General features: G+C 47.6%; 6 protein-coding genes across 6 annotated transcripts; 5 read left to right on the plus strand and 1 right to left on the minus strand.

Annotated features, from left to right (window-relative positions):
- Positions 1-783: 783 nt before the first annotated feature.
- ATNIH1004_009335 (EXPERA domain-containing protein) lies at positions 784-1,674 on the plus strand (the record flags this gene model as incomplete). Its single annotated transcript, XM_033573927.1, has 4 exons — positions 784-1,009; positions 1,066-1,229; positions 1,302-1,536; positions 1,592-1,674. 4 exons carry the CDS (start codon positions 784-786, stop codon positions 1,672-1,674), a joined length of 708 nt encoding a protein of 235 aa, XP_033424479.1.
- Positions 1,675-3,437: 1,763 nt separating this feature from the next.
- On the minus strand, positions 3,438-6,782 carry optB (small oligopeptide transporter, OPT family; the record flags this gene model as incomplete). Its single annotated transcript, XM_033573928.1, has 20 exons — positions 3,438-3,575; positions 3,629-3,881; positions 3,935-3,964; positions 4,012-4,162; positions 4,210-4,274; positions 4,320-4,450; positions 4,500-4,524; positions 4,569-4,671; positions 4,716-4,758; positions 4,801-4,844; positions 4,889-5,274; positions 5,321-5,443; positions 5,490-5,574; positions 5,622-5,671; positions 5,717-5,875; positions 5,921-6,026; positions 6,070-6,125; positions 6,169-6,179; positions 6,223-6,385; positions 6,430-6,782. The coding sequence occupies 20 exons, from the start codon at positions 6,780-6,782 to the stop codon at positions 3,438-3,440; spliced, it is 2,475 nt and encodes an 824-aa protein (XP_033424480.1).
- A 2,358-nt stretch (positions 6,783-9,140) lies between these two features.
- Positions 9,141-10,804, plus strand: ATNIH1004_009337 (uncharacterized protein; the record flags this gene model as incomplete). The annotated part of the gene is made up of 2 exons (XM_033573929.1): positions 9,141-9,527; positions 9,593-10,804. The coding sequence occupies 2 exons, from the start codon at positions 9,141-9,143 to the stop codon at positions 10,802-10,804; spliced, it is 1,599 nt and encodes a 532-aa protein (XP_033424481.1).
- Positions 10,805-11,713: 909 nt separating this feature from the next.
- On the plus strand, positions 11,714-16,920 carry ATNIH1004_009338 (putative ABC transporter; the record flags this gene model as incomplete). Its single annotated transcript, XM_033573930.1, has 10 exons — positions 11,714-13,300; positions 13,344-13,586; positions 13,634-13,723; positions 13,767-14,494; positions 14,540-14,697; positions 14,748-14,945; positions 14,991-15,101; positions 15,145-15,390; positions 15,438-16,268; positions 16,340-16,920. 10 exons carry the CDS (start codon positions 11,714-11,716, stop codon positions 16,918-16,920), a joined length of 4,773 nt encoding a protein of 1,590 aa, XP_033424482.1.
- A 5,243-nt stretch (positions 16,921-22,163) lies between these two features.
- ATNIH1004_009339 (uncharacterized protein) lies at positions 22,164-22,610 on the plus strand (the record flags this gene model as incomplete). The annotated part of the gene is made up of 1 exon (XM_033573931.1): positions 22,164-22,610. The coding sequence occupies one exon, from the start codon at positions 22,164-22,166 to the stop codon at positions 22,608-22,610; it is 447 nt and encodes a 148-aa protein (XP_033424483.1).
- Positions 22,611-24,282: 1,672 nt separating this feature from the next.
- On the plus strand, positions 24,283-25,989 carry ATNIH1004_009340 (inorganic phosphate transporter; the record flags this gene model as incomplete). Its single annotated transcript, XM_033573932.1, has 1 exon — positions 24,283-25,989. One exon carries the CDS (start codon positions 24,283-24,285, stop codon positions 25,987-25,989), a length of 1,707 nt encoding a protein of 568 aa, XP_033424484.1.
- Between the last annotated feature and the right edge of the window lie 362 nt (positions 25,990-26,351).

The raw sequence follows: 26,351 nt of genomic DNA on the forward strand, positions 1-26,351 counted from the left end.
GATATGATTTTTTGCTTTCGAGGTCTCTAGTCACTTGAAACCTCAGCTGAGCCCACCAGAGGCTGCCACTTTGAGCAGCGGGACGACAGCTTCGATTTCCTCGTTGTGTTACGACTGCGGCGCAACGCGGAAATGAGGCGATCCTATTGGCAAGTCAACGCCAGTCAACGCCAGAAAACTATCTGACGTGCAGCCCAAAAGGAGGGCACACGGACCCCGCTGGATAACAGCTGTTCTGGACAGCCACCACGAACTTCCAAGAACTTGAATACGTTACGCATCTTGCTTACTTTGCCTTGGCGCAGATCTCAGCATGAAGTATAAAAATAGATGAGAAATACTAAAAACTATACCTCAGTAGCGAAAATTATGGTTCTCGCCGGAAGCTTCTAGTTATATAAAATGATATATTGCGAGTAATGTTATTCACACTCCAAAAAGTACTAGAAAATATTAATTGATCATGCAAAATCCCTCCAATAATACCCCTGTATTTTAAATTCGTGGATTGATGCAAGAGATGATCTGCAATTGAGTCTCTACTGGAATCAATAGTCTCGATCTATCGCTTCAAGAAGGGAGAGAATGAACTGATCCGGCTTGTGCGGCACCGGCAGCCGGCTGGGTCCCGCGGAGTCCGGGGTTGCTCCTCTCGGTTATCGGTAGACCAGTCGCTATGAGGCAGAATATTTAAGACGAATTAACAGACCACAGCCATATGCAGTCAACCGATCAAAATTCATATCCATTTATACGTTTTCATACCATATCTCGGTCGGCACAATGGGCAATACAGTCCAGCTCAACACATCCAATTCAATCCACAGCTACTATCCCTTGGGGACAAATCTGCCACATTATGTCGCAAACCAGGACGGCACCTTATCGCTCATTGTGCAGTTCGGCGCTCTCTGGGCAGCGGCCATCGGAATAGCATACATTATTATCCGTCGTGTGCGACCGACAGCAAGTACATCCGATCAGGGCGCGTTTCTCTGGATGTGTTTAAGTATGTTTCCCCCGCATCGCAGACGTCGGATCGTAAGCTAATGCGAGGGTAAACAGCGGGATTTATCCATCTATTCTTCGAGGCGTACTTCGTGGTGAACCATGCTACGCTTGCAGGCTCGGGGACTCTGTTCGGCCAGCTGTGGAAGGAATACTCCCTTTCTGATTCTCGCTATCTTACGTCAGATACCTTCCTTGTTTGCATGGAGGCTGTTACTGCTGTATGCCCTTTTCTCCCTACAAAACCTGATTCGTACCCATCCAAGGGGATGGTTTCACTAATGTTGGAACAGTTCGCCTGGGGCCCATTGGCTTTCTTCATTGCGTACTGCATCGCAGTACGACATCCTGCGCGCTACGCCCTACAGTTGATTATCTCCACTGGACAGATCTACGGTGCTGTGCTGTATTACACTACGAGCTTGTTGGATCTCTACGACAACGGTGTGGAGTTTTGTCGTCCGGAGGGGTATTATTTCTGGTTCTATTATTTCTTCATGAACTTCATATGGATGGCCGTCGGGTCTTGTGAGTATTTTTTTTGCCCTGGTGCGTCGTGCCGGTACTAACTTGGGTTATACAGATTTTGCAGTGGATAGTGTCCGGGAGATTACGAGGGCGTTCAGAAGTCTAGGTGAGATGGAAGGAGGTAAAAAGGGAAAGTAAATATGGGCACTAGGCGCATTGGATTGGTTGGTTAATGGATGACCCGAGCATTACCAGTTGAGATTACCGTAAACTGGCCGGTAGGGTTATCATTTTTATTGTTAGTTGGATGATATCTAGACTGCGGCAAAACCGCGGTTTTGGATATCACTTTGAAAACCACAACCACAACCGCAAGAAAACCGCACTAGCATAACTCTCGCTTCTTTAACTAATTCTGGTATATTAGGTGACACTTATGCAGCTTACATACTCTTGTTTTTAATTTGACAATACACCTGTTCTGGTTAATACAGTAAGCCCGGTTAGTGTCACGATCCTCCGAATTGGAAACATTCGACGCAGAAAACCGCTGCGCCAGGAGCAAAAGACTAGGATTCAAGGACAGCGTCCTTGAACTGTTCTTGCTTTATATAGTTAGGTCGTACAGCGCCGTCACAATGGTCTCCCACTTCCGGATATGCCAATTGAGGAGAAGACGCAGGCGCGGTTAGGGAGGGTTCGGAAGAGGCCTAAGCTACCTGAGGGATTTGAGATTGATAAGATGTAATATTAGAGACTTAGGAAAGAAATTGAATTTGGTCTAAAAGTGTATTTTCAAGGTTTTAAATTAAGAGACATAGGTATCTATTACATACTAAATACTCCAAAAAATACTGCGAAAAGTGCACAATTTATGCATTCATGGGAAAGTCACGAGTTTCAGCATGTTTGTAATGTTTACATATCCATGGATAACCGCAAAAACCGCGGTTTTCCAAAGTGAAAACCACAACCGCCCACAGTGCGGTTTGCGGTTGTGGTTTGGTTATCCGCGGTTGTCCATGGTTTTGCCGCAGTCTAATGATATCGATTTATGTACAGTATGGGCTGATGGTTGATATATAAAATATCACTGCTGGGCTATAGACCTAGATAATTTATTAAACCTAGTTTAAATGTGTAGATGTATACCAAATAGTATTTTAATTTTCTTTCAGAAATAAGACCACATACACGATTTGATCCACTGCAAGGCTTTGCCCGAGATTAGAGTTGTTTGGGACGGGTTCGGGCGGATGGGATTTAGGCTTTTATGTTTTTAGAGATATAATACTAAAAATTATAGTTAATAACAAGAATTACAATTTGCAAGGATATCCATCTATTTACTGTGTTATACAAAGATAGCATGAATTTACGCATCGAGTACGACGTGCAAATACATACTAAGTTTTACCTTTGAAGAGCTCTGCAATCCAACTAAATATAGATAGTTTGGTGCGGCTTTGGCGGGACAAACCATACTACTGAGGATGAAATTCGCCAGCGTCTATACTAACTGATCACTTTATACCATGTTGTATATGAAGATGCTTCAGGCCAGGTGGAAAACTGGGCTGGAGCTGCTGAATTAATGGAGGTTGATTATTGTCGACCAAAGTGGGCCAATATTACCCATTATTCAGCTTCCGCTCGGTCCGACTTTATTCCTTTATTTTTTCACCTTTTTTATCCAGCTCTCCCAGATAGGTTCAGATAGACAAGAGACCTTAAGAGACCTCATTCTTCAATGCAGATCCATATTATGATTATATGATCGGTGATACTAGCTCATACGCGTATTTAGCTGACCGACAATTATTAACACGTAATCAATCTGACCTCTCTGACCTCCTTGACCTTTCTAATATTTTAATAACTCTTTCCATAAGCTGCCTAATCCTACAAACCTGTTTAGCCTTCAAGCGGACTGCCTACGTCCCTCCGTCCATTCTATTCCCTTACCACCAATTAACAATTAACACAACTGTCCCAAACTGCATTGTAACATTGCTGTCGTCTTTTAGCTCAGCCCCTAGCCGCTCTAGCTGTTGCAGTGAGCTTTCCATGTCGACCTCCGCATCCTCCTCCGTGACCTTCTAGGTTGCTACTACTACCACTCGTCTGGCCCGAACTTTCCCCCCTCTCCAACCTTCTTCTTATATGCGGTAGCCTGCGAATCCATAGTCAAATACGGCGCTGTATTCCCCCACCACTTGGGAATCGACACACCCGGCAAAGTAATCGCAAAGAAAATCACAATCGTAGACAATACCAGGCCGGAATCCAGCCCCGCGGCCGTGATATAGTTATACGTATGCCACCAGCCGGACCACCGACGACGGATCCAGTAGTTGAATAGAAGACCAAAAATAGCCCACGTGGAAAAACTCAGCGGGGTCGCTCTGTCTAGTTAGTACAGTATATGTGTATGTGTAGATCGAGGTAAAAGACGTACGGAGGAAGCCAGGACATTGCCCCTAACATGCTATTGATTTATTAGATGCAGCGTAAATTGAATAGGAGAAGACCTACACAGGCGCATTTAGGAATCGAATCGGTGATCGTGGCCACACTCGCACAGCGAGGTAGAATACCACTGGGAGAAGAGCACCGACGAGCCAGAACCATTGGATGGATGTGTATAACCCCCCCGGACCGAACATGCGGTTGGGACCAATGACACCTGGATTGTCAGTAATACTAATTACAGTCGGAGAATGGTTTGCTTACCCCAGACAATACTAGATGAGAAAAAGGTTTTCCCGTTCGGACAGGTGAAATGTGCGGATTGATGACTTTCTTGTGAGATAATATAGGATATGTAAGTACAGATGACTTACGGCATGCAGACTTGATCAATGTTTCCTAGTGTCCAGTTCATCACAGCGATCTGGACAAAAGCGGCCCAGATGGTGGCGGCTACCTGGCAGGTGAAGACCACGCGGGGTGGGACTTTCATGTAGTGTGCTAGCTGGAGGGGGTCAGTATTTAGATCTATTCGGTATTGTTGGTGTACTTACCTTCAGATCCTGGCAGTAGTATTGACTATCAAGGTCAGCAGTGGTATGATCGGTAAAGGAGTGACTCACGCTTGTCCGAGAGTGATGGTGCTGAAGACTTTAAATACCATCACTCCGATAGGCCGTCCGGGGATTATGAAACCAGCCAGAAAGGGGGAGAGCACGTTGAGCGCTAGAATTATCAGAAAGAAGAAATTAATTGATGGAGTAACGTACATAATGTTACGTTGGTAATTGCCAGAATCATACATGTTGGGATCTATCTTGTTAGCCTAGCTTTGCCAATAACATGAATACTTACGATAAACACTATGGCGATAATAATCGACACGAAGAAAGCCCACCCTATCCGAATTAGTCTTGTCATCGTCTCAGTGGCGAATACATACATGGAAGCTGTGAATCGTATCCCAGAACCCCGGCTAACCCGAATGCCACCGAGACTAAAAACAGCGCTGCGTACCACCAGTCCGGTGCCTCGCGATATTTCTTCATCAGCTGCAGGTGGACATCCGGCTCTTGGTCCCGTGCGGCTCTGAATCGATACCAAATCTCCTTGTGGTGGAATAGGATGATGTGCACAAGGGCCGCTGTCAGTCCCGCGAAGGAGAGCCCGTAGTTCAAGGCGAACGAAGGAGCCAGGAACATAGGTGAGTAGTGTTTGTATTTCTGCTCGTCGAAGGTAAAGCCCGGTCCGAGGATGCGAGACACATCGTAGGGTTTTTGTCTATTGTCGTAGGTGGTCGGTGTGTTCATGGGGAGATAATCAGAGTACCTAGTTTGGTTTGTTAGACAGGTAGATTCACGGAAGATTAACGTACAGAGCTCCAGTGTAGGTGATGCCGATGATAGAAAGTATAACAAATACGATCAGCCCAATAAGCGTGTTGAGATGCGCATGCCACGGGGCCAGCAATGGGTCCATGAGATATGCAGAGACGTATCTGGCGAGTCAGTGTCCGTTAGCAATCAATGCAATATACAACTCACGTCCAGTCAAAGGTGATTGGTATCAAAGACAGCCCAGTATATCCTCCGAAGAGCTGGTTTAGGACGACATTGTTGGGTTTTATCCCTGGATGGTCAGTGTGAATCGAACGACGGATGCGAAATAATGCGTACAAGTAATAAAGGCGAAAACAGACAGTCCCTGCCATATCACCGCCGGAATCCTACATCATCAGTTTCTGATCAAGCTCAGGAGTGATGCAACATACCAATACCAGGCAAAAGCTCCCACCATCACATACAGGAAGTATCGATACCTCGAAATCTTCCATCCGTTCGTTTGCGACGCATCCGACATACTCTTATCATGTAAAGCGTAGAACAGAGACGAGTTGGAAAACATACCGGGCCAAATCATCGCCGCGGGCCTGCGAGAGTCAGAAGGTCCGTCTAGCTGGCTGCTACATACATACCAGACGAGAAATCGCCGGAACATCCCAGCGAGCGAGATGCCAATCAACTGGCTGCTCAAAGTAAAGAGAAGTTGGAATCCCCATCCAATGTCCAGATTATACAGCGCTGATCTATCAGTAAATACTTTGCAGGAGTAGCAAGGACGTACGTTTTGCTTTGAGAGCCAGCAAGGCATCGGTGCTGTATGCATAGCCAATGGACACACTGCAAGGGTTAGTATTAATCAGAGGTGGGTTTGAATCACTACTTTGCCATAATCTAAAAGGTCAGCCAACGCTATGCAATCCTCAGGTACACCTACTGTGATCACTGTATGTTCCTTGATGGTAAAAGGACCGGTGTTCAACGTCCATCGTACGCCACATGTATGAAACACTCTTGTTGGCATCACCCGCGCCCACAAGCAGCCAAAGGGATACACCAGCAACTGCACCACAATGGCGGGGAAGGAGATTGCAGGGTTCCTACTGTCGTCAGCATAGTCCAGCCCAATCGACTAAAGACACACCGCATGCTGAGAAACATATTCAATCCACTACCCAGCGTCACGAATATCATCCCGAGAACCCACGCGCGAACGGTATTGGCGACCTCTCCATTGTCGGTATTCCTCACGGCTGCACGGACGGATTCATACGGCGAGTCGTCTAGAACTGGCTTGTCTACTTCGGCGGCTTTTTCCTGGTCCTCGGATTTAGATGCCTCGATGGCGTCGATGTTCTCCTGTGGGAGGTTGGGGTCCCATCTACGGGCATTAATTTTTTGTAGATCATCAACAACTTCATCGGGGGGGTTGTTATAACTCTTGGCTATTTCGGCCTGTGGCTCAATGCCTGTGATGGATGATATTTTGGTAGCCATTCTGACGTCGCCACTGCATCTAACCGGGATCGACTGGTTGACTACTCCCTATATATATTACCGTGACCACCTTGCATTTGATCACCATTCACCACTCTATCTCTCGCGCAAAAATACCACTAAATAGTGTAACATCGGGCCGACTGCGCCAGATTCAACAAATTTCCCCGCACCGCATGGCTTGATTATCTACAATTCACCCCTCGCTAGCGTGGCACCATAAACAGATCAGCTGTTTCGCTTGATAAAATAAACCCCCTGATTCGCCCCTTGTAATCAACGACGAGATTATTCCTTTAGGATCAACGATGACTGTATGCACTACGATAGTGATATCTTTGTACCGACCTATAACTACTTATTCATCGTCACACCGAAACTTTCCGGATCCCCCAACTGTTCACAAAGGCCGACGAAGCAAGGCCTTATCCCCTCTTCGACCAAGCAGATCTATCGCGGATCTCTCAACAACACACCCGTTATCAAGCACAATCGCCTTATCATAGTCCGCAGTAATATTAAACCGATGCGCAATAGTTAACACTGTCATGCTAGTAGTGATACTCGTGCGAAGACAATTTAAATCAGCGTATCGGTTTCATGATCAATTGATACCGTTGCCTCGTCCAGAATAAGAACTTGCGATCGTCGAAGGAGAGCCAGTGCAATACACACTAGTTATTGCGACCCATGGAAAGCACGATGGCCGGATGATCCAGACCGACTAACCGGGGTGAGTCGAAGATAAAATGCCAACGCCATTAATGGCGGGCGATTTGGCCGTAATCTGCTTCCAGGCCACGAATTAGTGCCATCGATAATGTAATCTTGACTGCTCCGGTGCGTGTAACCACCGCAATACGCTCGCCACGTTCGACTTCTAATGTACTATTCTTCAGGACTAGCTACGTATGACAGATAGCTGCACGATCTATAGACAAGGTCCTGTAAAGGCTAAAAATAGGTCAGGGCGAGACTGGCAACACCAGGGCGGATAGATTCTCGCTTCCACAGGCAGACTCATTACTGCTCCTCACGCTCCCTGCAACATTAAATCACACTTAACAAAGTAATATAGCCGACAGAGGCGTGGAAGAGAGTCGACCGCGTCATGGTGGAATTCTTGGGAGAACCGCGCTGTCCTGCTCGCCATTCACACCATCAAAATCTTCCACTTGAGAGCAGTCCGGTATGCTTTCCGTATAAGGTCACTCATCCAGGAAGAGGGATAATCCATATAGAGAGTCGACTACGATGAGACCAAACAAGAGTCATATCGCACGAAAGGTGAGGACCTCCAGTCGTGCAAAGTGCCGGCTGTGCTCGTATGCATATGGGGGTTGCTCACTGTATTATCAGCCACGGCTAAAATATGCCAATTACAGTATTTTGCCAGCGGTCATTGATGGACGAAAGAAGCTGCAAAGCAAGGGAGATTGAGCTGGTCACGATGGGAATCAAAGTACTCAAATAGTCGTATTGGATACACGAGGAAACTCGGCCGTCGTCCAAGAATGGGGGCCGACCAAGACGGCTATAATGATAATAATAATAGGGAAATTATGAATAGGAAGTCGGGGTAAACTCAAGGGATTCAAGGGCGAATAATAAAGCCTTTGCTGTAGTGCTATAGTCTTTCCATTACACAGGCTGATTCATCCCTAGTTCAATGGAATCAATATTGTATCGATGTATCTACGAGGCCAGTAGTCTACTGATTTTGATTTCTTTCATTCTTTATTCCTCTGTTTTGCCTTCTCGGAGTTTATAGCTGCTCTTGGTATTGCTATTATTTCTACTATCATCCGGCCGCCCATGTAAAATTGGGCATAGAGGATGATAGGCTACTTTGGGGCCAACTAGCTCAAAGAGTCCTAAATCTAATGAACTTAGATGGTTTTAACGGATTTTAAGTGCTTTTTAATAACCTGGGGGCCTTCTTATAGCATTCTGACCCTTACTATATGCTACTTACTAACTACAGGGCACTCTGGCCGCTGATGACCCTCGAAGAGCCCCTTCAGGGAGCTATAATAAGGCATAATACAATCTCTCTCTGTTTGTTTCCCTCCTTAGTGTTGGGATACTATGGTCTGGGTGGATAGAGTAGCAAGGACTAGCGCAAGCCCAAACCTATTCCCCCCGCACCGCAAGGCTTGTTCTCTCGCAGCACGAAAAGAGACTGTCGATTTCACTTGATAAGAGAAATCCCCTGATTCGTTCTTGTAGAATCAGGATGATTCTAATGTCGCATGACCAGAGAGATTTGCTAGCACCCAATTTAATAATCGGTGCTAGTCCCCTTCACCCTTTCTTTGTCCAGAACAAGCGTACCAAAGTAACAGGAACAGATTCATCATGGTCTCTACCTACGCCCACAATTCTTCCATGCGCGATAGAATCGAGCGTGTCACTCGAGACCTAGAAGAAATCTCCAACATACTATCCATCCATGTATCGCCCCTGCGAACAGGACGTTTACGACGGTTCTTCACCGAGGAACTTGCATCTCTCCGCAGCGAGCCATTCGATGCATACGATCAAGAAAGTAAAGTGGATTACCTACTGCTTCAGAACTACCTGGAGAGACGGCTGCGCACCCTGGTCCTGAACACAGAGCGAGACGAGAGAGCACGTCCTCTTCTTCCCTTTGCCGCGGCGCTGGTCGATCTGTGTGAATCTCGCGCAGCGGTTCGTCCTCTCGTGCCGAAGGACACGGCGCAGGTTCTCTCCCAGACGCAAAAGGTAATAACGACAGTGATCAAGACTGTGCAGGAGGCCCCGAGGGATATTCCCATGGATAGATCCAGTGCGTTTCACGCGGCAAAAAAACCATCGATGCTTTGAGAGAGCATCTGAAAGAGTGGTTCGGGTTTTATAAAGGCTACGATCCCCTGTTTGACTGGTGGGTAGTACATCCATACGGAGTGGTCGATAGCAGTCTGGAGAGTCTGTCGTCTACGATTCGAGAGAAACTCGTCGGGATAAAACCAGGAGACGAAGATGCGATCGTGGGTGAGCCGATCGGACGGGGAGCTTTGCTTCTCGAGCTTCACACGGAGATGATCCCGTACACGCCAGAGGAGATCCTCGCGATCGGGGAGAGAGAATTCGACTGGTGCATCGCGGAAATGAAACACGCATCGAATGCCATGGGGTTCGGCGACGATTGGAAACAAGCCCTCGAGGAGGTCAAAAACGACTACGTCGAGCCGGGGAACCAGACGCAGCTGGTGCGGGATCTCGCCCGCGAAGCCATTGCCTTCGTGGAGAATCACAACCTCGTCACCGTCCCGTCGATCGCCAAAGAAACCTGGCAAATGTTCATGATGTCGCCGGAGAAGCAGAAAACAAACCCGTTCTTCCTTGGGGGCGACTCGATCATCGTATCCTATCCGACGGATACGATGGACCACGAGAGAAAGATGATGAGCATGCGCGGGAACAATATTCATTTCTCGCGCGCGACCGTCTTCCACGAGCTGATCCCGGGCCATCGATTGCAGTTTTATATGACTTCGAGATATCGTTCGTATCGCCAGCTATTTCACACACCTTTCTGGATCGAGGGCTGGTCCCTCTACTGGGAGATGATCCTGTGGGATGACCCCCGGTTCCAGAAGACGTCACATAACCGCATTGGGATACTCTTCTGGCGACTTCATCGCTGCGCCCGAATCATTTTCTCCGTGAACTTCCACCTGGGTCGAATGACGGCGCAGGAGTGCATCGATCTGCTCGTTGACCAGGTCGGACATGAACGCGCCACGGCAGAAGGCGAGGTGCGACGGTCGCTAGCGGGGGATTATTCCCCATTATATCAGGCGGGATACATGCTAGGAGCGTTACAGATTTCTGCACTGCGTAGGGAGATCGTGGACACTGGAGTGGTGGCGGAGATCGACTTCCACGACCGATTTCTGAAGGAAAATGGGATGCCCATTGAGCTGGTCAGGGCCCTGATGGAGGAAATTCCACTGAGCAGGGATTATTCCCCCTCCTGGAGATTCTACCAGCTATAGGCCCTGGAAATGTATCTGCCTGATATGTGAGACAGCCAAGGAGCAATACATGGTTTCCTGTCGTGTTTGTCGATCGGTACTAATATTAGCACTATTGGTTAGCTTTCCAGGGGGATTTCCCCCGCTTTCCCAACAGGCAGCCATTTCGTTCACGGAGCTTATATATGATCCGATAATTGTATTCGACACATGAAATTGCACCGACCATCTAACTAGCACTTATCTGATCGGCGTCGAACTTGTACGACAGATTAAGCTGTGTCAGCTTGGTGGGTCGAGAGGCTCAGCCACGCTTAGTACTATATGGATTTGTAATGAGGAAATGGAGAGAATATACATAAACTCCACTGGAGTAAAGGGTGCCATCCTATGTACTCCGAAGGGCGTTGAGAGGAAGGAAAAGTTTCATACTGAGAGCTTGGCAAGATCAACCTGCTGATGCTTAGCTTGGATTGTCATCTTGGCGGTTTCACATGGTTCTGACATGGGACCGTGGTGGGACAGATATTACGGGGCGCCTCTTAACATTGCATTCAGTCATAAATGACCAATAAATTGATTAGAGACAAGGATAGCCCTATCCTACACCAGAATACTCCGTACTTTATCTCCGAATCAGCGTGCACAGCCCCCGATCTTCGTTCAGGGACCAAAGAAAGGATAGGCGCTCCACTAAGAAACGGCGTCTCCACCGACAAATTAGTTCGTGGAGCCAACCATTAGCTAAAAAGTCGCTGTGATGGCCGTAGGGTCACTTGGCATGCTGCGAAGGAACGCTGCCAGCCAGTCAGGCCAGTCATTCAGGGGATCGCGTATGGAGATGTCTCAATGGGTTTCAGTTTATTTAATTGCATCAATCTCCGGGCATGGGATGGGAAGATTCATGCCTGTCCATTCAACCTCAGCAATATGGTCAGTCCTCTGCAATGGCGTCGAATCTACCATCAAACCCTAACCCTGGTTCATAAGAACCTGCTGGTGTTCTACAAATCGCCTGTAGTCACTTTGATACGGGCGTTTATCGTCCCTATTGCCATTACGATTATTTTCTGCTTTCTGAAAGAAATCAAGAACGAGAATGAAGCGTCCTACGGTATCTCCCACAAGGGACAGCCCGTCATGGATCTTCCAGACGCCGTTGCAGCCAGTTCCTCCCAGCGACTGGTGTTTGTCATGAATAACATTCAGAGCCCGGATCTGAATGGTTCGTTGAACGCCATCTTCAGAGAGCCTGGAATGGGCCAGTTCGACATCCAGGTCGTCAATGACCCGCGGTCTCTGGTGGATGTCTGTCGACAGTCCATCCACGGCACGAGCAATTGCTTCGCCTCGGTCATCTTCACCGCGTTCAATAAAACCAACGTCGAGTATTCAATCGGTCTGGACGCGGATCCCATGTACAACACTCCCTACAGCTATGCCCCCGGACAATCCATATTCTCGCAACGTCTGCTGCCGCTGCAGTGGGCTTTGGATTCACATCTCGGGGGTTTTGAATCAGCACTGAAACCCACGGAGAAGATGTGGAATGGATATTTCGAAGAAGATGGATCCAGTCCTTTTAAAACAGGCGCGGAAGTGTACTGGTTGACGATTGTTCAGTACTTTGCGGCTACACTGTTCGTCTTCATCCTCCTGGCTGCAACGCATCACATGAGCAGCGCCGTGGCAGGAGAGAGACAGAACTCAGTGGCAGAGCTGCTCATGGCACAGGGAGTCAGGACGACCCCTCGCGTGTTGTCGAATCTGATCTCTTTCTTCATCCTATACGCCCCCGGTGTCATCATCTGCTCGATCCTGCTCGGTGAGATCCTATTCAAACATACCTCGACCGGCATCATGTTCATCCTCATGCTGCTCGCCTGCTTGTCCTTCATCGTCAGCGCACATTTCATCGGTTCGTTTTTCGCAAAGGCTTCGTTAGCCGGTCTCTGCGCTTCCATCTTGACTTTCGCGCTCGGTCTGGTAACCGTCAGTCAGAACTTGACTGATTTTAAAAATCCCGCCCAAAACATCGCTCTCTCCCTTCTGTTCCCCCCCTACGCATGGGCCAGCGTGATCCATGACATCGCGACTTTAGAGAACGTCCAGCATGGCTTCCCCGATCCGATGCTGTCACGCGAAGGGGAGAGCATCGACGGAGGTCTGTTCTTCCTGTTCTTCATCCTGCAGATTCTCTTCTACGGCAGCGGCACGTTCCTCGTGGAACACTTCCGATGGGGGGTCCCGCGTCAGCGCGAATGGACAGAAAACTCGGACGAGATCGCCCTTCGTCTCGGACATCTCACAAAGACTTTTGATCGCGGGAAAAAGGTGGCTGTGGAGGATCTCAACGTCGAAGTGCGCAAGGGCTCCGTTACCTTCTTGCTGGGTCCCAATGGCAGTGGGAAAACTACCACGTTGAAGTGTATCTCGGGGATGTTGACGGTCGATCGGGGATCGAGTATTCAGTTTAGTAGTGACGGACATTCGTTTGGCTTGTGTCCGCAGAATAACGTGAGTTTTTCCTCCTTACATTCAAATTAGGCTAATGGTGTAGGTTCTCTGGGACCCTCTGAGTGTTAGTGAGCATGTTCTGATCTGGGCTAAGCTCAAGACCGCAGGGAGCGATGCGTCCGCGTCTACGGACGTCGACGACGTGATTGCTGAGTGTGGTCTAACGGGGAAAGCCCATGCAGCATCACAAACGCTCAGTGGAGGTCAGAAGCGTCGGTTGCAGTTAGCTATTGCTTTCTCGGGAGGATCGAAAGTGTGCTGTATTGACGAGGCATCCAGTGGACTGGTGAGTTGTTCCTCGTGGTTGAGGATGTCGCTAAAAAATCATAATAGGACCCTCTATCACGTCGCAATATCTGGAATATCATCCAAGAAGGACGTCAACATCGTACGACAGTTCTCACAACTCATTTTCTCGACGAGGTCAGTATTCTCCTGTGTATTGAGTCTACCACTGACCATCTAGGCCGACGTCCTTGCCGACCATATCGTGATTATGTGCAAGGGCCGCCTCGTCTGCCAGGGATCCAGCACCGCTCTGAAGGCCCAATACGGTGACAATTACAGAATCCGTGTCGGCGACGGAGAGGAAATCGCCTGGCGGGCAACGACCTCTACCGAAGCGACCAAAAAAGTTCTGGAACTGGAACGTCTCCAAGACGATCAATCCTGCCACGTCACCTTCCCCACGCTCGAACAGGTCTTTCTCAAGACAACTTCGCAGTTCGGCACTGCTGTGAACACCCTCGGCGGAGACGGTATGGTGGGTGATAGCGAACCCATCCAGGAGGACTCGACCGCGATCGAGGACAAGATTCTGGCTCTCGAAAGCGAGTATAACGGAGAGGACCTCAATCTGGACGTTCGAAGGTCCGTCGGAGTCGTCCGCCAGATCTGGGTTCTGTTCCAGAAACGATATCGCCTCCTACTGCAACCCTCTGGGATGATTGTTTATGCTGTGAACTTGCTCATTCCGATCATCGTCGCTGCCGCGTTGACCGGTTTCATGTATAAGTGGGATGCGCTGGTGACCTGCGAGCAGAGCTATCAGGCGTATATCAATCCCACCGGGCTGGCAATGCCTCCACTGGAGAATCCGACAACATACTCGATGTCCGCCGACCCTGGCGCTATCCTGGGCCCACAGACGGCGTTCTCAGGAGCCACGCAGGACGCGCTGTATGCCCAGAGCATGTAAGGAGGTCCATCACTCTTAGTGTACGGAGCTGACTGTTGCAGTGCACCGACGGGAGAGAAGAGTGTTAGGAAATTTGTCAACAGCGAGGACGCCTTTAACACTGCGATGGACAACTCCACCGGTCAGGCTGGATTTGGCCTGTACGCTCCTTCGCATGATAATGCGATTTTCTACCATTCTGCCAGTCCCTACGATTCTCGTGAGTAACTTTCCAACCCTAATTTGGATTGAACTAAGTATTTATGCTAGGATCGGTCCTGTCGGCCTTCAGTCTGATAACAAATCGTATTGCCAACTCTACGTCCAAGAATCAAGCCAGGCAGGTTTCAACAGATCTCCGACTCATGCGCCATGTTCGTCCTGTCCATGACTGGAGGAACATGCCTATTGCGATTCTCCTTGTGATTGTATTTATGGCCCCTGTGTCCACGGCCATCATCTACCCGGGTATGTCACGCGCTGACGTACTGGAACATTCCTAACGAGTGATAGTGTATGAGCGCGTGTCGAATGTTCGAGCGCTGCAGTACAGCAACGGCGTGACCCCTTTTGCGCTCTGGACTGCCTATCTCCTATTTGATGTGCAGTTTATCATTCTCCAAGGTACGTACTCCCTTCACTGCCACGTCCGTTGCTGACTGTCTAGCCCTGATCGTGTACGGACTCCTCTTTGTCCGTCCCATGCATAGCATCTGGTATCATCCGGATTGCATTTTTGGCGCCATGATCCTGTTCGGCATCGCCTCTTATCTCGGAACCTACCTCCTGTCTAACATCTTGCGGCGCGCCGGGTTTGCTGCGGCTCTGGGAATCCATATGCTGCTCTTCGTGCTATATTTCATTGCCTACGTGGCCGCGCAGTTCGGTGGTCCGGCTGATTCCCGCCAGGACAGTACGTCTCCCCTTCCCAGTTTGATCTATTCAAATTGACTCGTACAGCATTCGACTCAATCCAAGCCGGCCTTGGCCTCATCGCCCCCGCCGCCAATCTCGCCCGCGCTCTCTTCATCGGAATGAACACCTTTGACGTCCTCTGCGGCAAATACGGCGACGCGGACACCTCCTACCCCTTTACCTATCCCCTCTACGGCGGCGTCTACGCCAACCTCATCTACCAGATCGTCTTCTTGATCATTGCCTTGGCTCTATACGAATACGGCAGCGCTGACTGGTTCCAGCCCCTCTTCTTCTGGCGTCGTAACCGTCCGAAGCGATTACACCACGCAGTCGACAACGAAGGTCTAACTCTCACGTCATTCGACAGCAGACGCGACATCATGCTCGAGTCGCCAAAACATAATATCCCCCTTACCACTACCGCAGCCACGAACCCCATCCTGGAAGTCGATCGCGTAACCAAATACTTTGGTCGGTCCTTCGCCGCGCAGAACGTCTCCCTAATGATTTCTGCAAATGAGACTCTCGCTCTCCTTGGTGGGAATGGGGCCGGTAAAACTACCGTAATCAATATGATCCGAGGAGAATTAAAACCCAATTTCGGAAATGTATATGTCAACGGGGTATCCATGCTCAGACAGCCTGGTACAGCACGTTTGCATATCGGTGTTTGTCCGCAGGACGACGCGGTAGATAATCTGACGGTTAGACAGACGTTGGAGTTCTATGCCTCCGTCAAGGGTCTGAAGAGGATCAAGGATAATGTCGATCAGGTCATGAATGCGTTGGATATTTCCGCGTATGAAAATGTCAAGGCTAGGGCGTTGAGTGGGGGGACGAAGAGGAAGTTGACTGTTGCGATTGCTTTGCTAGGTACTCCCTACTACATTCTTCCTTTCGTTTGTCCCTATTTTGTAAGGGTATGTGAAAGCTAACGAGAGTAGGGAACCCACCTCTTCTCCTCCTCGATGAACCCTCCACCGCTCTCGATGCAGGCGCGAAGCGAATCCTCTGGCGCGCGTTGAAACGCATCCGTCCCAACCGAGCTATTCTTCTCACGACACATAGTATGGAAGAGGCAGAGTCACTCGCCTCAAACGTTGCAATCATGCGCACTAAGATCCTGGTCTCAGGGCCCCTCCGCACGTTGAACGAGTCCTACGGGGGTGCGTTCCGTCTACGAGGCGTTCGCTGCGCTGAGGTATCCAGTGAAGTGGCTGCCGCGCAGGTGAAGACGTCCTTTGCCCGGTTAGAGTATCAGGTCAAGAAGTATGTCGATGTGAATGGGCTGGTGCAGTTTTTCGTCCAGTACGAGAAGAGGGATCTAGGAAAGATTATGACGGTGATGGAGGCATTGAAAGGTGAAGTGGTGCGGAGGGACGGGGAGGGTGGCCCCACTGGGGGCACGGCGAGTGAGGGAACGGCAGCGATGAAGGTGTTTGAGGATTATACGTTGATTGAACCGACGCTGGAGGAGGTGTTTATGAATGTAGTCAGGGAGGCAGAGGGGTCGGAAGGACTATAACGGATGGATGGCGTATAGGGTTTGTTTGTCAGTTATAGGAGTCTATTTGGTGGATTGACGGTTTGCTTTCTGATTTGTTTGAGTATTATCTAGCTATTGTATGTTTGCTATACAGTCATTGTCTAGATCCAAATATAATAGGACATCACTATCCATTGCTGTAGTGAATCTTTATCCAGGGTGAATATGTCCATACAAAGAAGCATCATCTTCACTTATTGATCCATGGTATAAATGACACTTTGCCCCTCTTCTTCTTCGTTCCTCATCCACGAACTCCATTTCTTATTCTATCTGTCATTTCTCCTCTCTTGATCTAGAGTATACATCATCTGCTGACTTATATTATCTACTATAGAGCGCTCCTGTTATCTTCCCCATGGAAATGGAAACGAACACAAAACATCCGCTGATGCACTGAACTTCGGTCGTCATTCTTCAGCTGTTTGTATCTTACCACCACCCTACTGTTCATACCATCAGCTCTTTTATCTCTCTAGAACCTGTCTCGCTAAACATCAAATTTGCATATCGCAGAGCCGTATTCGACACTTTCACTTTAGACAGGGTTTGCACCTAGTTTACCAGATCCGAAAGAATTTCCGTTAATATTCTAGAGATTACTTGGCTAATTACAGACTTGGCCACTTTAGTTCAGTGAAATTTTATCACGACATCGTTCGTTTCATAACTTTGATCGCGAACTAGTATATATCGATTATACTGCACCGCTATGCACTATTAAGACCCATTTAGTGTTCGGAATAATATTCATTTCCAACGTATATCGTGAACAGTTTATTGGCCAGATCTGGAAGAGGTTGCGACATGAAGCTAGAGGCCCACAAACACTCGCTGAAACTGGAAGTGTACCAAATGTGGGAGATATTCTGCAATATATAGGATCAGTCATTCATACCAATTCCAGGTATACAACACAAGAATTTGGTTATACGAGGCGTCGCACAAACTACGGTGTATCTCGGAAACGCATTTCCGATAGCCGTCCCAGAAGATTTAAGCAGTTTCTACAGGATACAAACAAGACGCAGGACAGAGTTAAGACACTTAGAGCTGCTCTAAGATGACCTAAAGAACCCTCGCATCAACTCGTCCAGCGTGGCCTTCAGAAAAGGTTATGAAAAATATGCACGATAGTACCCAGATAGAGCTCACAGAGCCAACGGTGCGTTTGTGGTCGAACGGTATTTTCCTTGCTGAGGGAAAATTATCTGTTCCTGAAGAAGACAGCTGGAAAACCGGTTCGCGAGCTTCATTGCAGCCGATTTTCCTCATAGGTTGACTCTACGCCGCGACTAAACCAGAGGAGGGTTTTTAACCTCCTCGGCCCCGGGGCACATGGGATGTGATCGAGAATTTAACGGGCCGATTGAAACGACGTTCTTTATCCCTTCATGCATGTCTACATTACCATCTTTAGAATTCCCTGGATGATTCAGAGTCAACTTTTGTTACGCTTTATTTTGACAGCAGTCTAGAAGAACATAATCTCCAGGCCACATTTACCGCAGGTCCAACAGCACGGGCGTCGAGGAAGATATCTGAGTCACTCTGCTGAGAAGTCGACCCCACGGAAATAAGCGTTACATAGACTCGATGATGAAGGCAAACTGAGGCACTTCTGGTCTTGTCCTCACAATGACACATCAACATAGGCTTCTTGTTTGTATCAAGATCCCAGTTTCTTCGTCGTGATATACGAAACAGTGATTCGTCTCCATTACGCTTAGAATTATACCACGACCTCTCATTCAACTAACAACTAGTCGATAGGTACTGACTAAGAATTCAATGCATAAGAAGGGAAGAAGTTATTGCCGTGGTAACAAAGAAGTCCTAGACTTCTCGTGTCGCCTGGAATTTAGGTATCCCATCGGTGTTAGATAGTATGAGAAATTTTTTTATACTCCGAGGGGCTGCTTCAACTGTTGTTTTACTACTCGCACACTCCTTATGTTATCGTTTTGAGCTTCTCCAGTTATTATCAGATTGAGTCTCTCAAGTAGTTGAGCCATTGAATCCTGCCATCACTCGAGGAGGCCGGACGGATCTATTTGAGCTACTTAATGGGCCAGCTCGAAAGTTTGTCGATACTATTCCTGTTCCTGCAAGAACAGCCCATCTGGATTCTAGCCACCGAGGACGTCACTCTTAACATGAAATTATTTCGAAGATGTCCGCATTTAGCCTCTCTCCTTTCAACTCAGACAGGCCCAACCAAAGACATCTTCCCAGCCGGTGCGTTCTGCTGTATGGGTGTTGTTACTTATGCTGACAAGTACAGTCTAAAAAGAGGCTGATGTGACTCAATCATGGCGGCTCTGGAAAGATAGATAGATAGATTTCGACTGGAAGCCCGATCCATAACATAATTACAGCAATTAAGTTCTCGAGACATTTAAAATAGTCCCCCAAGGGTACCTTCCATATACTATCGAGTGAAAAAACGCAAAAATAAGAAAAAGAGTATGTGCATAGACTTTTTTTTTGGAATATCTTCCTTCTAGTCCAACATTAGTCAAACACCGGTCAGTGTAAAACCAGCTGGCAGATGTATTGCAATTATTACGTGAGGCAGGCAGCGAAATACATGCCCTCAGACCAACCCACAAGTCTACGCTATCCCTGCGAGTACAGAAAAGCTGTTACTAAATGTTCACGCTTACAATTATACTGGTACGGCCTCAGGCTACCGGCGATCTTCTTGGAATTGTGAATAGAGGCTTTAATGGGCAGTCAAGATAGCAAAAGAAACGTCCAGACAGGAAGCTCAGAGTCACAATTCGAGATGAGGTTGTATCCTTGTACTCGCAAAAAGTCCAAAGGACTATCAGAACTCCCGTTAATAGCTCATCGCCACGCAAAACCTCAGTCATCATAGGATAAATGCAAACAACTGATTCAAGCATTTCTACTATTTCTTACTATTTGGCCTTCGTTGTCTATACTATATATCATAAATATCAATAGTATGTATTAGATCGTTCTAAATAATCTGCTAGCTGTTTATAATCCCGGAAGGTATTGAAACATACAGGAAGCTAGATTAGGGTATAATACAAGATCCACGCAATCCATCTACAGAATAATTATAAATTCAAAAAAGTTAACATGGAAATACAAGACCACACCGTTATAGCGATATCACGGCAGTAGTAGGCTTAAATATTTCATCAGTGGATTAGTAGGGTAATAGAAAGGTGTGTTGGGGTGGAACAGAAGATCTCAATCAGTAGAGTAATAAAAATAGTATTCGACGATTCTCCAATTTGGGATCGGATAGATACAGAAGCTGAAGCTTGAGTTCCTTCTTCAAGCTGTGGTAACGCTCGTATATGTGACAGGTACAACAGAGATAGGAAAAAGCAATGTGAGTCATAAGACATTTCCACGTCAACCTTTTGCAGATCAACAACATAGGTGAGGGGTAATGTATCTTATTACAAGTAGAGAGAGAAATTCATCCTATATATGGAGCCAGTATGACTGCCTTGTAGCTTTAACAACTTATGGATGGCTTCTGAGATGTTGTATGGTTTCCTATGCCATTGTGGATACATGGTTTGATTACATGTAGATAGCCTTATATATTAGCATTGAGTACAGCATCTTGTGTGTTATTTCTGGGTCCTCATCGCTATTTGTTGACTAGTTCGGCCCGGTATCTTCGAGACCATCACATCGAAAGTAATGGGCTTACGGGCATCTTTATTTGACACCGGATAACTTAACATTTTGTACTGCACCCCGATAAGAAAGTTCATTGAAGTCTCAAAATTTTCAGATCCTGTAGTATGCAATTCAGACGTCACATAGAATGAACACTGCCCATATTCACCTAGTTTTCCTCTCGGCATATGTGATAAAACTACATTGTGTTACCCTTGCTATATAGATAGACACGAAACGAAGGCTTACAAAGTCACATCGTCTGCAAGAAGAGCCTTTAGGACAGTTCCGGTCCACTGAGCACAGATCACCGCACTTTAAAGCCTTTATATCATTTGTTAACTTGGTTGAACTAATTGTCTGAAGCTTGCTCATACTTCACTGCTTTCAGGATTCGGAATAGCCATTGTAATTGCAACGAAGGCTACGAGTGCGACAAATCTTGGCTTCATTCTGAGAAAGTCAGTAGTCTCCACGGAAGAAATATGGGCTGGTAACTTGCTTGAGTTATAGGTATATGGGGGATGTTGACTTTAACAGATTATTGCCGGGACATACGATTTCTTTATATCATGGGGTATACCAGATCGTTGGACGTAAATGCCAAGACCCATTTTTATGTACATTGGGGTGGTACTGCTTTTGGAGAACTACGCTAGTACTTCTGAAAGACTTCGGCTTATGTCTCTACTGTACCTGTGGTTGTGTAATGGTAATCTTTAAGTTGATGTAGGAGCCCGTGATTAATGATTATTAGCATGAGTTCATCTTGCCAAACAACCTTATCTATATACTGAACTAGGCTTGCTGAAATAAACATAACAACTTCAATAGATCTAGGTACTAGGTAGTCTTATTCACAGACCACACTTTTCGCAAGTCTTACTGGTATGCAAGTCTACCACATAACTTGCGCATTAGTGAAAAGTAGCTCTCTCTTATCGGCGACCTTATGGTAGTACCCGCTGGTAGGACATGCATTGTCCCGGCCTTTGGATAGTCCAATATATTGTAATCTGGGAGCTGTGTGATTGTACATATGAAACTATTTTATATTACTGTTTATAGCTTACTATAGCCTTGGCACAATAATCAAATATATTTTCGAGCTCATGAGTTGGGCTTCACTCAATATTATCCACTGGGAATGCTTAAATCCGAATCCGGCTCTCCAATCCAGCTCCAACCAATCAAGTCTATCTATTCCATTTAGCTTTCCATTTTCGGTCTAGGTCACGCCCGTATTCAGATACTGGCCAATGGAATCACCGAATTAGACCCACCATTTATTCGTCTTACCCGAACCGGCCATAGGTAATAATTGCACTTGACATATCCGTCAGTGTTGATGCATCTCCTCCTGTTGCACAAGATTGCTTCCCAGACCCTAACTTTTGCCCCGATATCCTCTGTCGCCGCCTGTCCGGCTTTTTTCATGCCCCTGAATTAGAGTACGAATAAGCCTCTTTCATGCCTAATGTATTTCTCTTGAAGTCATGTTGTTCGTTGCTCTGTTTTTCTGTCTGGGAGAGACTTTGGCTACGCCGATTGTAATGTCTGACCAGAGCACGGAATCTGCAGAAACGAATGCCCGTATCGCTTTCGATCCTATTCAGCCGAATCTTATAAATGACACTCCTCGGTTTATTCCGCATGATACCCATCATGATCCCGCGTTTCACGGATCGCAGTTCCTAGTCAAAGACTACTCCTCTCCCAATAGTTATCCCCATTCACTATTAATTTCACATCACATATGTTCGCAGAACGACCTGCATCTGAGATCCTTATTACTTGCATCAAGACCACCGTGGGCCCTTCTTGGACTCATTATCCTAGCGCTTTTACGGTGGAAATTGCATCGCAGGTTCTGTGAAACTACTCCGAAGGAGGGAACGGCGGAGGAGAATTCCAAGGGTGAAAATGCAATATGTACCGACGCTCGAGGAGACGAGGAGATAGCGGATGATTTTGATGATACTGATTACCCGATGGGGTAAAGATGGGTTATATTTATGATGGTGGGGTACAATGGCGTTGCGCGTGTTTCTTTTTGGGGCTGGTGCAGTTATAAGTATATAATTGAGGCGTTGGCGGCACAGTGCATCGGCTGTTATGTTACTCATTGTCTTGGGATGAGTACCTATGTTTGCCATGTATACATACTGGGCATATTTTTAGGATTTACCAGAATACTTTAATTTTCTAGGAATAACTACCAAAAATGTTATTACCTACTGTATTGTGCTAAGTTCCCATTCGGACTCCCGTCAAGCCACTTTTCCGTCAACATCCGCCTGCCTTCACACCAGTAGCAGGGCGATGTCCGAGAGACCTGCATAGATGACGAGAGTGAGGTTTATGGTTCTGAAGTTTCGCTTGATTTCTTCAATATTTCTAAATAATATAGAGGTGATAATGTGAAGTCTGCCGATGGACATCTAATTATAAAGCCAACTCTCCCATCGACTTCCCTGTGTCTCTCGATCGCGATATAGCCTCCTCTAACTCGAAGTGTATAGGAACAATGGGAATTGTAGGTTATTGTCTAGGAAAAGCATGATGTGAATAAAGCCCTGTTTCAAGTCGCCACATCATCTGTAGAACATACACCTGATAAGATTATGTTCTTGGACTTAAAAGATGGCTAGAGTGTTTTTCCTCCAATTGCACCGTGGGTTGGGATGGAGAGTGGTGTGGGAGTACATCAGATCGGCTAATACCAACAATTTTGGATTGCCGTCATACACATGGTTGAAATGTATTATGGGTTGGGATGGGTACTAGGGCATCATGTCAAGACCAAGATATATGGAGAGCTCAGTAGAGTCAATGGCACCTTCGCGGCTGAGTGGTATTTCTTGTTGGCCATTGGGTCGGCTAAAACTGACGATTTTGCATTGTTGTCAGACAAAGTCGGGAAATTTGCAGACGCCTCCCAGGAAATGAACTACCTATTGTGTGACATCTTCCAAGGCTCCTAAAGGGACATGGTGGATGAAAGACGCTGGTCGAATTGGACTTCCGGTCGAATCTGGGTGCAAAAATGCAAACATTCGCTGGCCTATTTTGGATTTTGGAATATCCGCGCGTGCCTCTCTTGCACTTTTCCACCAACAGCCTCGCTTCGATCTTACTTTCTCGCAGCGCCTCGCTATCCTCGATATCCCATGATAGAAGTGGCAAGTGAGCACTGCCTCGACCCACCGGCTCATTGGGGAAGGACCCACACATGCTCTTATCGCCAAGGACCTCGGCGACCATCCCAAGACTTCCCCAAGACTGTCTTGCAATGACTGACGACCTGCAACCCGGGAACGTGCTCTATACCGCCCGCTGATTGGCTGCAAACCAGCGTACCGTAGTCGAGATTCTTGGCGCCAAGTCCGCTCCTCTAGCAGGAGCTCCAGCAAGAACCAATCCATGTCAGCGCTGGATTCACGTTCTCAAGATTTCTGGTCGAGGTGAAAACTATACGATGTCTTGGCATTGTGTGAACACGGGCTCTTCCGTCGTGGCATATAGAGACTCCTATACTTAATGCTCGCGTGCTGGACATCCCCTTTCACTTCATCGTTTCGTCGTTTGTCCTATTGTCAAGCACTTCGTGGCAGTTCCTGATCGCCTATCTCTTCCTTTGCTCGAGCTTTTGCTCGACAATCTACGCTCAATATGATCCCTTCAGCTACCGCCCGCTATGACTGGATTCTGGCTTTGACCTCCATTGCCTTTGTGTTCAGCGCCTTCGGAAACGGAGCCAACGATGTCGCCAACTCCTACGCGACGTCTGTCGCTGCCCGTACCCTAGAAATGTGGCAGGCTGGTATTCTAGCTGTGATCACGGAATTCGTCGGTGCCGTCGCCCTCGGCAGTCGCGTTACAAGTACTATCAAGTCTGGTATCATCTCCCCTGACCGATTCACAGACAAGCCTGGTACCTTCATGTTGGCCATGGGTTGTGCTGAAATCGGAAGTGCCTTCTGGCTGATGTTTGCGACGAAAAATGGATGGCCTGTCTCAACCACTCAGACTATTGTCGGTGCTTTGGTGGGTGTTGGTTTTGCTTCGCAGGCAGACATCTCTTGGGGGTGGAAGAAGGGTAGCGTTTCACAGGTTGCAGCGTCCTGGGGTATCGCTCCCGCCATTGCCTGTGCTTTTTCGGCCGTCATCTTCGGCATTCTGAAATTCACCGTTCTCGAGCGCAAGGACTCCTTCAAGTGGGCGATGCGACTCATTCCCCTCTATCTCGCGTTTACGGGAGCTATTCTGGCTTTGTTTATTGTTATTGAAGCCCCTACGGCTCCCTCTCTGGAAGAGTTCGGCGCCGGGAAGGCTGTTGGCATTATTCTCGGTGTTTTCGGAGGTTGCTTGCTCTTCGCCTACGTCTTCTTCATGCCTTACTTCCACCGTCGCCTTGTCAAAGAGGATTCCCGAATTCGGTTCTACCACCTTCCTCTCGGCCCCTGGTTGCTCAAGGATGATTGCCCCTTGTACTTTCCCGGAAAGGGAGACAGCATCGTGACAAGCTACTATGAGGATTCTTTAGGGGAAGTTTGTGCCGGGCAAAAGGGGAACGAAAAAGAAGGGCAGAGTGTATCTGGAGATAAGAAGGGCACGAATGACGCGGTCGACATCGAGCAGAAGGCCACCTCAGCCGAGTCTAGCCCAGAGATTCAGCCCAAGAAAAAATTTATCGGTCCCAAGGAGCGCTTCCTTGGGCCTGTTGAGCATCTCAGCTGGCTGCATCCCACAAAGTACTGGGGTTGGATCAAGTTCATTCTCTTGCAGGGTATCTCGCGCGACGTCGTCACACACGACTCGGATCTGCTTCGCAAAATCCATGCCCGTGCCCACCGCTATGACGACCGTGTAGAGCACCTGTGGACGTACTGTCAAGTCGTGTCCGCCATCATGATGTCTATCGCTCATGGTTCCAACGACGTGGCCAATGCGGTCGGACCCTGGTCTGGGTCCTACTCGACCTATCTATCTGGTAGTGTCAACACCAAGTCCGAAACTCCTATATGGTTTTTGGTCATCGCCGGTCTGCTCCTTGGTGCCGGTTTCTGGGTATACGGATATCACATCATACGTTCCCTCGGAAACAAGATCACGCAGATGTCGCCAACCCGCGGATTTGCCACCGAACTGGGCGCAGCGATCACCGTCCTGCTGGCCTCCAGACTAGGCCTGCCCGTTTCTACGACCCAATGTCTGACTGGGGCAGCCACTGGCGTGGCCTTGATGAACTTCGATCTTGGTGCTGTGAATTGGCGGCAGCTGGTGTTTATTTTCGGTGGTTGGGTGTTGACTCTACCGTGTGCCGGTTTGGTCGCCGGATTGCTTTGCTTGATGGCTCTCAATACTCCTCATTTTTGATCAAAACGCTGAAATATAATGCTGGTCGTTATTATTGATTTCCTGTATATTTTACATTTTTGCCATAGGATATACCCTTATGTATAGAATAGATTAATTTCGCAGTCATTGATCTCTAGTTCTTTATGTCTGTTTGAGCTTAATAAATCCGCATTGGAAGAACTCCCTACTCCAATGCGGAAATTCTCGCTAATTATTATGTCTCCACTTCGCTATTTCTATAGCTTCATAGGAGGTTAGTGGCACTCGTTCTAGAGGCTGTTCAATGTTCAACTCCTCCAGAAAAAGATGCGTTATCACAACTATACAAGTGCATCTTCAATCGACAATAACAGACCACTGTGTGCAATGGGTTATTTTCG

This window comes from Aspergillus tanneri (genome assembly GCF_003426965.1).
Source record: "Aspergillus tanneri strain NIH1004 chromosome Unknown AapTan_6_pilon_pilon_pilon, whole genome shotgun sequence".
In the NCBI taxonomy this organism is placed as follows: domain Eukaryota; kingdom Fungi; phylum Ascomycota; class Eurotiomycetes; order Eurotiales; family Aspergillaceae; genus Aspergillus; species Aspergillus tanneri.